The sequence below is a fragment of the Monopterus albus genome, unplaced genomic scaffold, assembly GCF_001952655.1.
Source record: "Monopterus albus unplaced genomic scaffold, M_albus_1.0 scaffold258.1, whole genome shotgun sequence".
Lineage (NCBI taxonomy): Eukaryota > Metazoa > Chordata > Actinopteri > Synbranchiformes > Synbranchidae > Monopterus > Monopterus albus.
In genome coordinates, this window is record NW_018128138.1 from 915,983 (window position 1) to 929,537 (window position 13,555).

General features: G+C 41.0%; 1 protein-coding gene across 1 annotated transcript in view; it reads right to left on the minus strand.

The window, feature by feature from the left end:
• Positions 1-3: 3 nt before the first annotated feature.
• The window catches only part of odad2 (outer dynein arm docking complex subunit 2), a gene marked incomplete at its 3' end in the record, with an annotated part of 88,060 nt that continues 74,508 nt past the window's right edge, over positions 4-13,555 (minus strand). Inside the window, exons 21-23 of the mRNA XM_020621408.1 lie at positions 10,639-10,827; positions 10,158-10,379; positions 4-96 (exon numbers count right to left, since the gene is read on the minus strand). Coding sequence (XP_020477064.1) covers positions 4-96; positions 10,158-10,379; positions 10,639-10,827 — 504 coding nt within the window. The remainder of the gene's footprint in view (positions 97-10,157; positions 10,380-10,638; positions 10,828-13,555) is intronic.

Consider the following 13,555-nt stretch of genomic DNA (forward strand, 5'->3'; position numbering starts at 1 on the left):
CCTGTTGGCTTGGGCCAGAAGTCGAATGTTGCGCACACAACCAGCAGCAAAATCCTGGAGCGCGTCGTCATCAGAGCCTATGAGTTGGATGAGGGGCTGTGGGAGAACAGGACAGAGGTTACAGGCAGCAGCAGGGACAGACTCCTAAAGAATCATTATTTGGACTAACACAGCTTTGGAAAAACATCTGCTGTACATGTTGCTAGTCACTGCACACTAACACTGGCAAGGGCCACAAGGATATACAGTGGCTGTGTGGTGGCAGCGTCAGACAGCACTGGCATGTGTTCCTCTGTGTGTATGTGGATGTCCTATTTCCAAACCATGCTTCAGCAAAGGGGTTACAGCTGTGGGTACACATTCCTCAGTAGGGTTGTTCAGATGAAAACCTGAGCATGAGCCACACCATTTGAAAGCCTGTCTGCTATTCGAAGGGTCAGAATATTTCCATGTATTAGTGGCTTACGTAATGCTTTTGTCAGATCTTACTGTAGAACAAGGTTCTTTTCTCTCCATAAATCTTCTAGCTTTGGAAGTAAATTTTTTTTGGTTACATAAATAACGAACAAAAAATTTTGGCAAATGAGTGACATGTTTTTGGCTGAGATTTTTTTCACTTTTATCTGCAGCAAAACCACGATGTTATGTTTGTGGGCGGCTGTGTGGCTGAATCACAACAAAAATAAGCGTAAAGAGTAAAGTAAAAACAAATAATGGTGCAATGGATGAATCTAAATTTGTTCAATGTGTGGTAAAATCAGAATGGTGTGCCACTGAAGTTTCCTAAGACACAACTGCAATTATTTCAGATAGTTTTGTTTACATCCGTAATTAAACAGCAACATTACATCCATCAAGTAAGCTCTTAACTCCTAAACATCCCATCTCCCTGCTCCTAAATATAATGAAGCCTTCATAATACTGAAATTACTCAGACATATGAGGCATTTTTAAGCTCCATATATCAAAACCTTGTTCTCAACTGAATGAAAAAGGATTTTGAAAAAGATTTCTTAAACAAAGAGCATAATGCTATGGGCTTACAAGTGGTGTTTGAACACCATCTGGATAGTTTCCCTGGTTTTGGTGTAGCAATGTCACATCCCTGTTGTATCCTCCTGAGCAACACAGAGGACAATATCTAGAATGTCACTGTCAAAGGAAATGATCCAAGAACTAAGCCTCTTCCAAACTGAAATCCATTCACTAATTCATTTAGTTTAAAGAAGCAGAAAGACTGAAAATCTTTGACTAATCTCAGTTTTCTCCATTTCTGTCCCCTTTTGTCGCCTTCTTACATAAAACTCATTCTGTTCAGCACTGGCTCCACAGTTCAACATAGGGAACGACAGGATTCCTTTGTCATAAAATATCCCTGTAAACTTGAATAATAATTTCCAATAATATTTGTTTTGTAAATTTTTCCTTATCTCCAATTAATTTGCGCTCAAGGCAAACCTGTGTTTGTGTTCCTCTAGGGTTATAGTTGTGCTCATATACAGTGAAGCAGGTCAAAGCAGAGCTGAGGTTGACTCTGATCCCTCCCCATCTATACAAATCTGAAATGCCACTCCACACATTTGTGTGAAGAAGAAGACATACCCAGGATTTTCAATGTAAACATAAAAGGTAGAAGGAAAACTGATGAAAGATAAGGTCAGCCAGTTTGTGTATGAAAACAAAGGCGAACCTACAGTGGATGGACTGTATAAATCAATTCAAAACTGAAATAGTAGTATCCTTCCTCCTGATTATAATCACATCTTTTTGCTGGAAAAGACACAGAGCAGTCTGAGATGCCAGCTGCTCTCAATGCACCAGTTGATTATACAGTATGTGATTCATTTCCCCCCAGGTTTTATATGGCATTTAAATAGCATACAAAACACCCCCAAAAGCAAATTGACATCCAGAGAAAACACACAGCTCACTAAACTAAAAGTCAGTTGTGAAAAAAGAGAAGTATCAGAGGCAGCACTTTTGATAATCTCATAGCATGTTTTTCAGACGTTGTCAAATAATAAATGAAACACACAACAAGACTCCAATAAGCTTCTCTCTTTGCTGCCTTGTTTTCTAGCTTGCTCTTTCCTTCTCAGCCACGATCTCTAGGAATATAATATACCACTTGTTAAATATTCCATAACTGTAGTAACATGAACACTTGCTCCACATTTCTGAATTTTTTGCCCAGAGTCTGAGATGGCTGCACATATGCATGTGTACACACATCCTGTCATACATGGAGGTGTCATGGTGTTAAGTGTGCTCTTTTGGACCTCATCTGCCTGCAGGATTTCAGGGTGAAATTCTCCTGCAGAGGGTCTGACAGCCCTTATAGCTCTATTAGCCTGCCACTCCCCCTCATCCCCCTCAAACCAACTTCAGTGTTCCCATGTTTTAGACTCCACTGAGGAAGCAAATAGCACAAGCAGACAGCAGTGTTTACTTAGGCTGAAGTAAAGCTGGTGAGGGAAGTCAAGGTAAACAGCAGTCCTTGCAGCCTCCAGTAAGCCACAGACTGTTAAACTGCTTTTTCTGTGTATCTGAAGCAAAAAGGAGGGAGGAAGCTTTTGACAGTGACTGTAAGGGAAAAGTTTCAGTCTGAACCCAGAGCCGGTTCAACCCAAGGAATATAGTTTGGCATTTCTGGTCCATGTGTGAGGGAGCCAGGTTTCAGTCAAAGGCTCAAAACATTATACTTCATGGACCAACATTTTAATCATAATAAAGCACATTGCACATCTATCATCACCTCACCATACCCACAACCTGGAGTCATGTTGTACACAAACCAAGAGGAAGCTTCAAAAGTAAATTTATTGTGCTCTTCTTTCTCTTTATTCCCTACCACATTTGTGTACATTTTGCCCCCCAGAGCTTCAATGCACACTTTCACTCCTGCAGTCCTAGCTTGTCAACTAAATTAAAAAATAAAACACTGCTGCTGTTTTCTCATATAGATTAGTTATAAATTATAAGACAAAAATACATACCAGTACCTGGCAAAGGCTCCTTCAGTTGAAATTTACCAATAATTATTAACTGAATTTTGTAATTATCATTGACTTACTTCACAAAGCCTTTCTTACCAAAGAGCCTCTTACAAATAACTGGCTGAGGCTGTCCACAAGGATTTATAGTTTCAGCAAACAATTCCCAGTCCTTTGGAAGCAATATAAAGCACATGCGAAGGCATGTTGATTTTGTACATGACACAAAAAGAAGCACATCCATGTAAAACTGTGAGATACCTAGAGTAGATGTCAAATCAAACAGGGAGGGTAATTCATCTTTAAGGCTAAAATTCTCATTTTTCTGTTTCTGTGTATGTGTTTCCTGTGAGAGCAAGCACTTGAATTCCTTTTCTTGAACCTGATCCAACACATTCCATGCAAAATGGAAATGACAAAGATGAAAATAACAAAAACATGAAAATAAGGCCATTTTAAATGTGTAATACCCATAGAACTGAAACTAAATAACTGCATGGAAAATATTTGAATGGTTTTCAATGAGTAATAAAAACACTAAGACAGGTCACTAATGTGTTTTCCAGTGTGAAATACTTTTTTCAGTGCTTAATTTCCACTGTGAAGCTTAAGGGACTGGGCCATACACCATTAAGGGTGTGAGAGGAAAGTTACTTTCAAGACCAACTCTCTGAAATACAGTTGCAGCAGCATAAGAGGCAGTCCAGATCTCCAGCTATTCAAAACTACTGGAAATATAACACATTCTTCCTAGCAGTTGCCAATATGCAGTATCATGAAACAGAGCATCACAGTGCACAGTGGAGACTTACAAGCTCCCACACTGTAATGTTTCCTCTGGGGTTAGGCAGGTAAGTATCAGCTTCCTGGCCCAGACTGGCTGAGACTGATGCAAGACTGAACAATGAGGTTGTCTGTGTTGTGTTCCCTGTCTGAGATTCGGAACAAATGCAGTGATAATGAGGTTACATGGCCTTTGGTAATTAAGCTGCTTAAAAGTTCAAAAATACATTACAGTGTGTTGCAACTTTTAACTTCCACATTAAAAATGGCAAACACAGGGACAATTAAATTTTTTTTGTATGTCTTGAATTTGCACATACAGATATGTATTCACACCAAAACTCACACTAGAATTAAAAATACAGACACACACACACACTTTGAGCAAGAGGGGTTTGTCTAGTTTTGACATGGCTCAAAGTACAAAAAGCGTTCAGCCAGTCCAGTTACTAATTATAACTATTTAAACCACATATGCGCACTGTAACAGCATTTAACGCTAAAGTACACCATTTAATGGATATGAGGAAAAAAATCTACATATTTGGCTGCAGTTGAGTTAGTGTTAGTTTTTTTCACTAGAATCATTCAAAACAAGATGGCGCCAGTGTTGGTGGCTGCTCATCTGTTGCTCTCTTTCTGGCTGGTGATTGTGGCGTTTTTAATTGTTGGTGTATCAAGGACTGAGTCTCTGCTGGTGTATGATTGCCGTTTTCTTCTAGGTCTTCAATTTAAGGGCGAGGACAAGGACGTGACGGACAAGGAACTGTTCCCCCGGTTTTATCGGGGATCCCGGCTTATTTGCTCTGGGCATCGGCCTTGTTCCCCTGGCGGAAACGTTTCCGTCGGCAGGGCCGGTGTAGTGGGCAGTTGGTGAGACTAAAGGCTCATCTTACATACTCATCATCTAGTTCCTGGAAGGGCTGGAGACCATATCCAGGGTTTATGGTGCCGCGGCATGTAAGGGATCCTAACCATGGCTATCTGGTGTCTATTGTGGGTGGTGACGAGGGTCCGCGGCCCAGTGGGCCTTGTCCCTCTCGGCTTCACCGGCGTGGGGTGGATCTTTGTGCTTTGAAGCCGCTTCGACCGGTTTCGCAACCGGTGGTGCCTCAAGCTCAGGACCTGGCAAGGTTTGGCCTGGTGAATGTCCGCTCACTGAGGAATAAAACCTTTATTTTAAGGGACTTTTTTAACTCGAAGGATTTGGATTTTCTCTTTCTCACAGAGACTTGGGTTGATGCCGGGGATTTTAGTGCTTTTACGGACCTCTTGCCGGCAGGTTGTTCCTTTTTTAGCTTGCCACGCTTGTCAGGCCATGGTGGAGGGACAGCATGTGTTTATAAAGCAACCTTTTTTGTAGGCAGTGCACTTAATCTCTGCCTACGTTTTCTAGTTTTGAAATGACTTTACTTGAGGTGGGTCGTTTGGATCCTGTACTGTGTGCTGTCATTTATAGGCCATCGAGATATAACAAGGACTTTGTGAATGACTTTGCTGATTTTATCGCCGGCATTAGACCTCATTATGATCGTTTTCTTATATTGGGTGATTTTAATATACATGTGTGTTGCCCTGATAAACAACTGGTGAGGGAGTTTTTAACTATTATTGATGCTTTTGAACTGGTGCAGTGTGTGTCTGGTCCTACACATGAACGGGGACACATGCTGGACCTTGTTCTCTCGTATGGTGTGCCTGTGACTAATTTAAATATTTGTACGAATGTTTTTTCTGATCATTTGTCTATTGGTTTTGAGGCGAAACTGTTTTGCACAGTTGGTGCCCTGCGGGCGCCTGCCCAGCGCTGTCAGGCACTGAACCCTTCCACCCGCCCGTTTGTTTGCCACGGCGTTCGACCAGGCTATTGCATGTGCTGACAAGGCTGCTGGGGATACAGAGGGTCTTAGTGCTTGGTTTCATTCCTCTTGCAGCTATAAACTGGACTCTGTGGTCCCGATGAAAACTGTGCTGCTTAAGACTAGGGGGGAACCCTGGCTTGGCACTAGGACTTGTGCGGCCAGACAGATGTGCCGCAGAGCCGAAAGAAGGTGGAAAAAGGATGGACTGCAAGCTTCATTTCAAATTTTGAAGGGCTGTTGGCGCAATTATCAGAGGACTGTGGAAGAGTATTTGTCCAGTATTGTTGTAGCTAATAGTCATGATTTACGTGTATTATATAGAACAATCGGGACGGTGTTAAATCCCCCGCAGCCTGTCTGCCTGGAAGCAACGGTTGAACAATGTAATAAGTTCTTAGTTTATTTTAATGAGAAGATTGCTGCTACAAGGGCCCCTGTGGTAGGGTTAGTGCCCGATCCTTCGGTCTATACTCCTTGTGTGACTACTTGTGATGTTTTTGAGCCGGTAACTCTGACTTTTTTGGAGGGAGTGGTTGCCCAGGCCAAGCCTTCTGGCTCCTCTCGAGATGTCGTTTCTCCAGCTCTATTTAAGGAAGTCTTCCCTTGTATAGGAGGCACGGTTTTGGATATTATTAATAGTAGTTTGTCTTCTGATGTTGTGCCTGGTCATTTTAAGCATACCATTTTGCAACCGCTGCTAAAAAAGCCACGTCTGGATCAATCTGTGTTGAGTAATTTTAGGCCTATTTCTAAGTTACCTTTTATTTCGAGGATTTTGGAAAAAGTGGTCTATGCGCAGGTGAAATCCTTTTTAGATGAGAATAACTTATTGGAGGTTTTTCAATCTGGTTTTAAACCCATGCATAGTACAGAGTCAGCCTTACTGAAGGTTGTTAACAATATTTATTTAGCCACTGATGCGAGTGAATATGTGATTCTTGTCCTGCTGGACTTGACTGCGGCCTTTGACATGGTTAACCATTACATTTTAATATCTCAGCTTCAGGATTTAGTGGGCATACGTGGTGCTGCCCTAGCATGGTTTAAGTCATATTTATCGGGTAGATTGGTGTCTGTCAGGTTGGCAGATGTTGAATCTGTGACAACCCCTTTGTTATCTGGGGTCCCACAGGGCTCCATTTTGGGGCCTTTGCTTTTTTCATTGTATTTACTTCCCCTGGGCTCTATCTTTAGGAAACATGGGGTGTCTTTTCATTGTTATGCTGACGACGTCCATATTATTATGCCACTAAGTAAGAAGGACACCTACTCGGTTCAACCGCTTTTAGTCTTGCCGATATTAAAGGCTGGATGTCGTTAAACTGTCTAAAGTTAAATGATGCTAAAACAGAGGTTATAGTGTTTGGCCAAAATACGTCTGGTGACCCTCTTCCTGTAGACTTAGGTTTCTTGGGACAGTATGTGCGACCGGTGGTCACTGATTTGGGTGTTAAAATAGACTCCGATTTGAAAATGGAGAGCCAGATAAATGCAGTCGTAAAATCTGTTTTTTTTAATTTAAGGCAATTAGTAAAAGTAAAACCCTGCCCGCCTCCAGAGGGTCCAGAATGCCGCCGCTTGGTTATTGGTTGAGGAGCATAAGAGGGACCACATAACACCAGTGCTGGCATCTCTCCATTGGCTTCCGGTGCGTTTTAGGGTTCGTTTTAAGATTCTTTTATTTATTTATAAGTCCTTAAATGGGCTGGCACCATCCTATCTCGTGGAACTTTTGCGCCCGTATAATTCGTCGTGGTGCCTTAGATCAGCTGATCAGCTTCTTCTGGAGGCACCGAGGGCTAGGTGTAAAACTAGGGGGGATAGAGCCTTTGCTGTGGTGGGTCCAAACCTGTGGAACGCTTTCCCTCTTTATATTAGGCAGGCCCCCTCGTTGTCTATTTTTAAGTCTTATTTAAAGACCTACTTGTATTCATTGGCGTTTGGACAGGAATGAGACTCTGTCTGTAGTGTTAGTGTTTGTTTTATTGTTTATATTTTTATGTGATGATTTTAGATTTGTATGGTATGTTAAGCGCTTTGGTCAGCTGTGCTGTGGTAAAGCGCTACATAAATAAAGTTGAGTTGAGTTGAGTTGCAATGGCATAGCCACTTCATAATTTATATTGCAGTAGAAGAGGAAGGATTTAATGTCTGGGCAAAGTAGAAATAAATGTGTTCTGAGTATGTCACACCACAGAAAAATGTGTTAACCACCCAGCCAAATTTGAATGATTAAAAAGATCACCAAGTATATAAAATTAGTTTTCAAAATCATGAAAAAAGGAGTATTCTCTGCTCTGAAATGCTGCAGGGGTGTTGGGTGAAGAAACCTGAAACCACACCCAGGTCATGGAAATGTGCCATCTGTTGTCATCATGAACGTGTTAAGCGAGAAAATGTAGGGAGGAAATTGCATTTCCGAGGCAAAGACATAGCTAGCGTAGCTAGCTAGCAAACTGTAGGCTATAGTAGGTGTAGTAACTCAGGATCAAACAGGAAAACTGGTGTTAAAGCACTAGGGCTCTACAGGAGCATTTTATCAAAGATCACTGAGTGGTGGATTGGAAACAATGATTTTAGTGTTTATGGAGCCACTTCTCCTTTGTGTTAGTGTTTGAACAAGAGCAGGCAGTGCTCAGCTCCTACACCCACACGGAGCATACAGCAGCTGTCACAGCAGTGGAGACGGGGAGCCCAGAAGAAGTGAAAGTGAAACTTATGGCTGATGTTTACAGCAACTCTGCTCATTACTGCAGTGCAATAACACCTTTGCAAGTTAAATAGCAAGTAGGAGTAATTTAACAAAACACTTCATAAACAAGCATAAACCTGCAGAGAAGCCACAATTCAGCTTTGCCCGTTGTCTGCGAAATTGTTAGGCTAACAGCTAATAGTTATGTGGTGCTCTGTCCAGTGCGGCAGCTGCAAAGTCTGACATGTGGCCGTTATCTCCTCTCCCTTGCATTTCTATCCCTCCACCAACTATGTTGGTTCACACCTGCACCACCACATTCAGACTTCATGTGTTCCTACTCTTGTCATTGTTTAATACTGAGGCAGGGGCATGTATGTTTTTTTATTTTACAAAACATAACTGTGGCCATAAGGTATTGTCTGTACTCAGTCTCAGAGTGCACCTAAAAACAAATATAAGCACAGAGTTCTGTGCGCTCTACCAGTTATAATATAACAGTGTTGTGGTTAGGCGTTACGTTAAGGATGGCTCCAGTGCGTCATCAAGCCATGCTTTTTGCTCCACCCTGAAAAATCCTGAGCTCAGAAATGATGAATAACTGTGTAACAGTCTAACTTCACAATTCAGCACTACATAGTTTTCAGCTTTTTCACGTTTTCAGCAACTGTATTCTAACATGTATAATGTGTTTAGAAACAAACACATGGCACAAAAAGGTTTTCTCATGAGAAAGCCTTTTTCACAAGAAAGCCTTTTTATGTTAAACATGATTTAATTCTAATAGATAGCTTTAGCTAGTTTTAAAAAATAGCATTTGTTTCCCAAAATGCTGAAATGTGGGAACATGATCATCTGTGACAAGACATCAGTTTCAGCCTAATCTCACTGTCAGACACAAACATGAACAGTATCTGGAGCTGAGTGTGAAAATGACAAACAAATAATGCATGTTTCTTTTTTCTGTCTTTTTTTTGGAAGGAAGCTGGCGGATGTAGCCTTACAGAGAATTTAAAAAATGACCAAAAATACAAAAAAAAACAAAACAAAAAAACCTCGTTGTTAAGCAGCTCTGACTTCTTGGCCTGACCATATTGCTGCTACATTCTACTCTGATGTCCAGGAACAGCCCTTAGCAACAGTCTCCCCCAACTACAGCCCTTTGACTTGTGCTTGTACCAGAAAAATGGTACTTCGCACACACTGAGCTGTTTGCTTTTCTGAATTCCCATGATGGCTACAAAGTGGAGTCATGTTTCTGCCCCTGAACAAAAAACACTTTGTTTCTGCTCCATCAGTCAAAGGTTCTGAAAACAGTCAGCTTTTAAAAGTTTATTACTCAGTGTTTTTCACACATCACTAAAATAATGGTGCTGGATGGCCAAAGCACATTTTCCTAAGTGTAATTATTTGAAATTTTGTCTCAAAAGCACCAAATAAACTAGAGAAAAAAATACTTTGTAAATGATCTACAAAGAAAGAGCAGTGAAGAGTCAAAAAGTGGGACCTTGGATTGCAAGTAACCCGGTTTGCGAGTGTTTTGCAAGATGAGCAAAAATTTTTATTCCATATGCAATCAAGGTCTCGAGCCACGATTCAAAGGTAAAGTGCAGGTTAATTTGTTTTATTTTTACTTTATACTGTATTTTGTATTACTGTAATTATTTTTATATGGATAAGTGGGTGTGGAACGAATCATATGAGTTTCTATTATTTCTTATGAGGAAATTCGCTTTGATATACGAGTGCTTTGGATTATGAGCATGTTGCCAGAACGAATTATACTCACAATCCAAGGTTCCACTGTACAATGGTACTAAAACTGACCTTGACCACTCCTTTTTCATGCATGGTAATACAGTTGTTGGGGTCCTTGGACAGCTGGTACAGGGCCATGGCTGTGCTCTTGTGGACTGCACTGTCTTTTGACTTGAGGTAGTGCACTAGGGGAGCCACAGCTCCAGTATCACCAAAGGACACCCTGTTGCTGCCCCACATGCAGCAATGGCCAATGGCCCCAGCCAGGTTGTAACGAAGTCTGTCATCACTCTGTGAAGACAAGAACTGTTGTTTGTCCCCAGACATCTGTCTTTACAATAAAGGGAACCCTATGCACAGTTCAGAACAGCAAACTCTGCTAAATTATAGCTCCAAAGGGCCTAAAAGCTCTTAGCAAAATATCTACCAGTCTTCTTCTCTCTACTTAGTTTTATGCTGTACTGAATAGGAAACTTGTATATTGACAGTAACACCAGTACCCCAGAATAGTAAATTCTAGTTGTTGTCTCCAGTGATGAGGTGTACTTACTGTGTTCGTCAACCTTGCCAGCAATGGGACAACCCCGTGATCAGTGAGGACTGCCAGATTCTCCTTGTCTTTGGCTATTTTGGTGATGGCGGCACAAATGCTTGCTAGCACCTCGTTGTTTGTTGACTTCAGCAAGTTAACAATCAGTTCCAATCCACCAACCAGCGAGCGCACCATTTCCCCTGCATCCTATAGTCAGAGAATCTCTTATTAGATAGAGCTATATGAAAATGAATAAAAATTAGATGAAAAGTGAGGCAGCGAGATGGATGAGGAGATAGGAGAGAGTAATCAAACAAAACAAAACTAAAACAAAAAAAAAGTACAGTATAAACAAAGCATTTTCATCAGCTCAGGCAACAATCATAGTCAAACTAGAGAAATGCATTTCCTGTTGTAAATGTGTGTGGATGCTGATAAGCTGAAAGATCTTCCTGAAAATGCCTGAAATCAATTGCTGAAACAGCTGAAACATGAGATGAAATGGCTGAAGTTCTTTGTTGAAATAGTTGAGAAGAAATGGCTGAAGGTCTTTGTTGAATAATCTGAAGGATGAGACACAATAAACTAGGAATGGCCTTGAAGAGCTGAACATTTTGATACCTGAATGGCTTTGCTAGCTGAAAGTATGCTGAACTTAAGATGTGAAAATAGTCCAATAGGACCCCACAAAGTAGGTAAAACAAGTAGGTGTGAACATGTGTGTGAGAGAAGGGGGGAGACAGAGAGAGGAAGAAGGGGAGGGGGATAGAGACAGAGAGAGGGAGAGAGAGGAGGTTATGTAGTGGCATGTCTCAATTGTGCTGCATTTTATGAACCACCAGATGGCACTCCAAGACTATGTCATTGAATCAGCACTTTGAGCTCCCATTGACTTGTATTGCAAACAATAAAGCTGAATCAATTAAAATGTATAAACGGTATAAAAAAGAAAAATACAAGCAGGAGATGTCCTTGAAGGGTTGAACAAATTAGGACGTGTCAAATATAGCAATATCTGACCACTTCCTTATTCGTTTTGAAGTCTAACTACCGATAAGGCTGTCCAGACTGGTGGCCCCACAGTTGCGTTGCAGGATTATTACTTCCTCTACCCCCTCCGACTTTTCTGCTGCATTTTTAGACTCTGACCTCTATTCATCAGTAGATCATCATCCTCCGAGCTGCCCTGAGGTATTCCTCTCCTCGCTAAATTTGGCCTGTGCCCAGATCATGGACTCCATTGCGCCTTTTAGGACGAGAAAGGCTGGCAACACGACTACTCCTTGGCCCCTCCCTGGTCACGTTTATTAATCTCTGTCTGGATGCGGGTGTGGTTCCGACTTCTCTTAAGCACGCGATAGTTCGGCCACTCCTTAAAAGACCTAATCTGGATCCTTCTCTATTATCGTCTTTTCGTTCTATTTCCCCACCTACCCTTTTTTGCAAAAATTCTGGAAAAAATCGTATTCACCCAGTTCCAGTCTCACCTAGATTGTTTAAATATTGTTGACAAGTTTCAATCTGGCTTTAAGCCCCACCACAGTACAGAATCAGCGTTACTGAAGATTCATAATGATATCACTATGGCGCTTGATACCAAGTGTCCTGTTCTTTTAGTTCTTTTGGATCTACAGTATCTGCAGCTTTCAATACTGTTGATCACTCTGTTCTTTTGTCGAGACTTGAATTTTTTTGTTGGGCTTTTACACAATTAGTACAAACCATCCAGGAGAACTATCTTTATCACCGTAAAACAAATGCTTTCAAAAATAAAAACACCCTGTTTTTTATTCTGTGCACAAACAAATTATCTGATACATTTTAACCTGTCCTCTCACCCTAGTTTGTCGTAAAGATGAAACAAAATTTCAAACTTAAAAGTAACATGTAAACCTTTTACATGTTACACAGTGTAAACTCAGCACTTCATGGTTTATATTTATGGCACCAGCTGGTACCACAGGACTCTGAGCCACTTATAGGCCAATGCCTACCAAACCAGAATGCTGAGGGAACCACAGTGGAAGGTTTTAGCATGACTTGGCATATCAGGCCACTGTTTAAAATTACAATGACTAGCCAGAGAAGAATACATCAAGATGGCCGAGTCTACAGTGTTCAATGCTTTGAAAATAGTATTGAAATTTTCACCAAAGCATACAATTCTTAGATTACTTTATGCAAATTACAAAGCACACTTAATCTGAGCCCATCAACATCAATTTACTGTACATGCCCAGATCTAATTTATTATGTACACTCGATAATTTTATTATTCTGGGAGATTTTAACCACTCCAATCTCAGGAAAAACTTGCCTAAACTGTATGAGTTTGTAACCTTTTCTACTACAGGAAACAAAACACTTGACCATTGTTACAGTAACATTAGAAATGCTTTTTCAGCTGAACCTAAGCCTCATTTTGGTAGATCTGACCACCTACCAATCCAGCTCAAACCTACTTACACCAAACGACTCAAGGCGAAACCAGTCTCAGTGAGAACTGTTAACACCTGGAACAACTGTGCACAGGCCAGCCTGCAGGGCTGTCTAGCGGCCACAAACTGGAACATCTTCAAAAGGGCCACAGACGACATCTATGAATATGCAGAGACTGTGAGTGACTACATCAGCTGGTGCACACCCATATACGCACCAGCTAGAATGGTGCGTGTTTTCTCCAACCAAAAACCATGGTTTAATAGGGACATATTGATTGATTTGATTGATTGATTGATTTTATTCTTTCAAACATGCAGAACAGAACAAATGAACAAATGACAACAACACACATAATTACACATATCCAACCAATGCTAATCCAAAATCAGTTTGCTTACACATATTACATGTTTGAATGGAGTAGGAAGAAGTCAGACTTATCCAGTCCTACCCCATGACATCATATTATACAAAAATTAATGCATCATTGGCT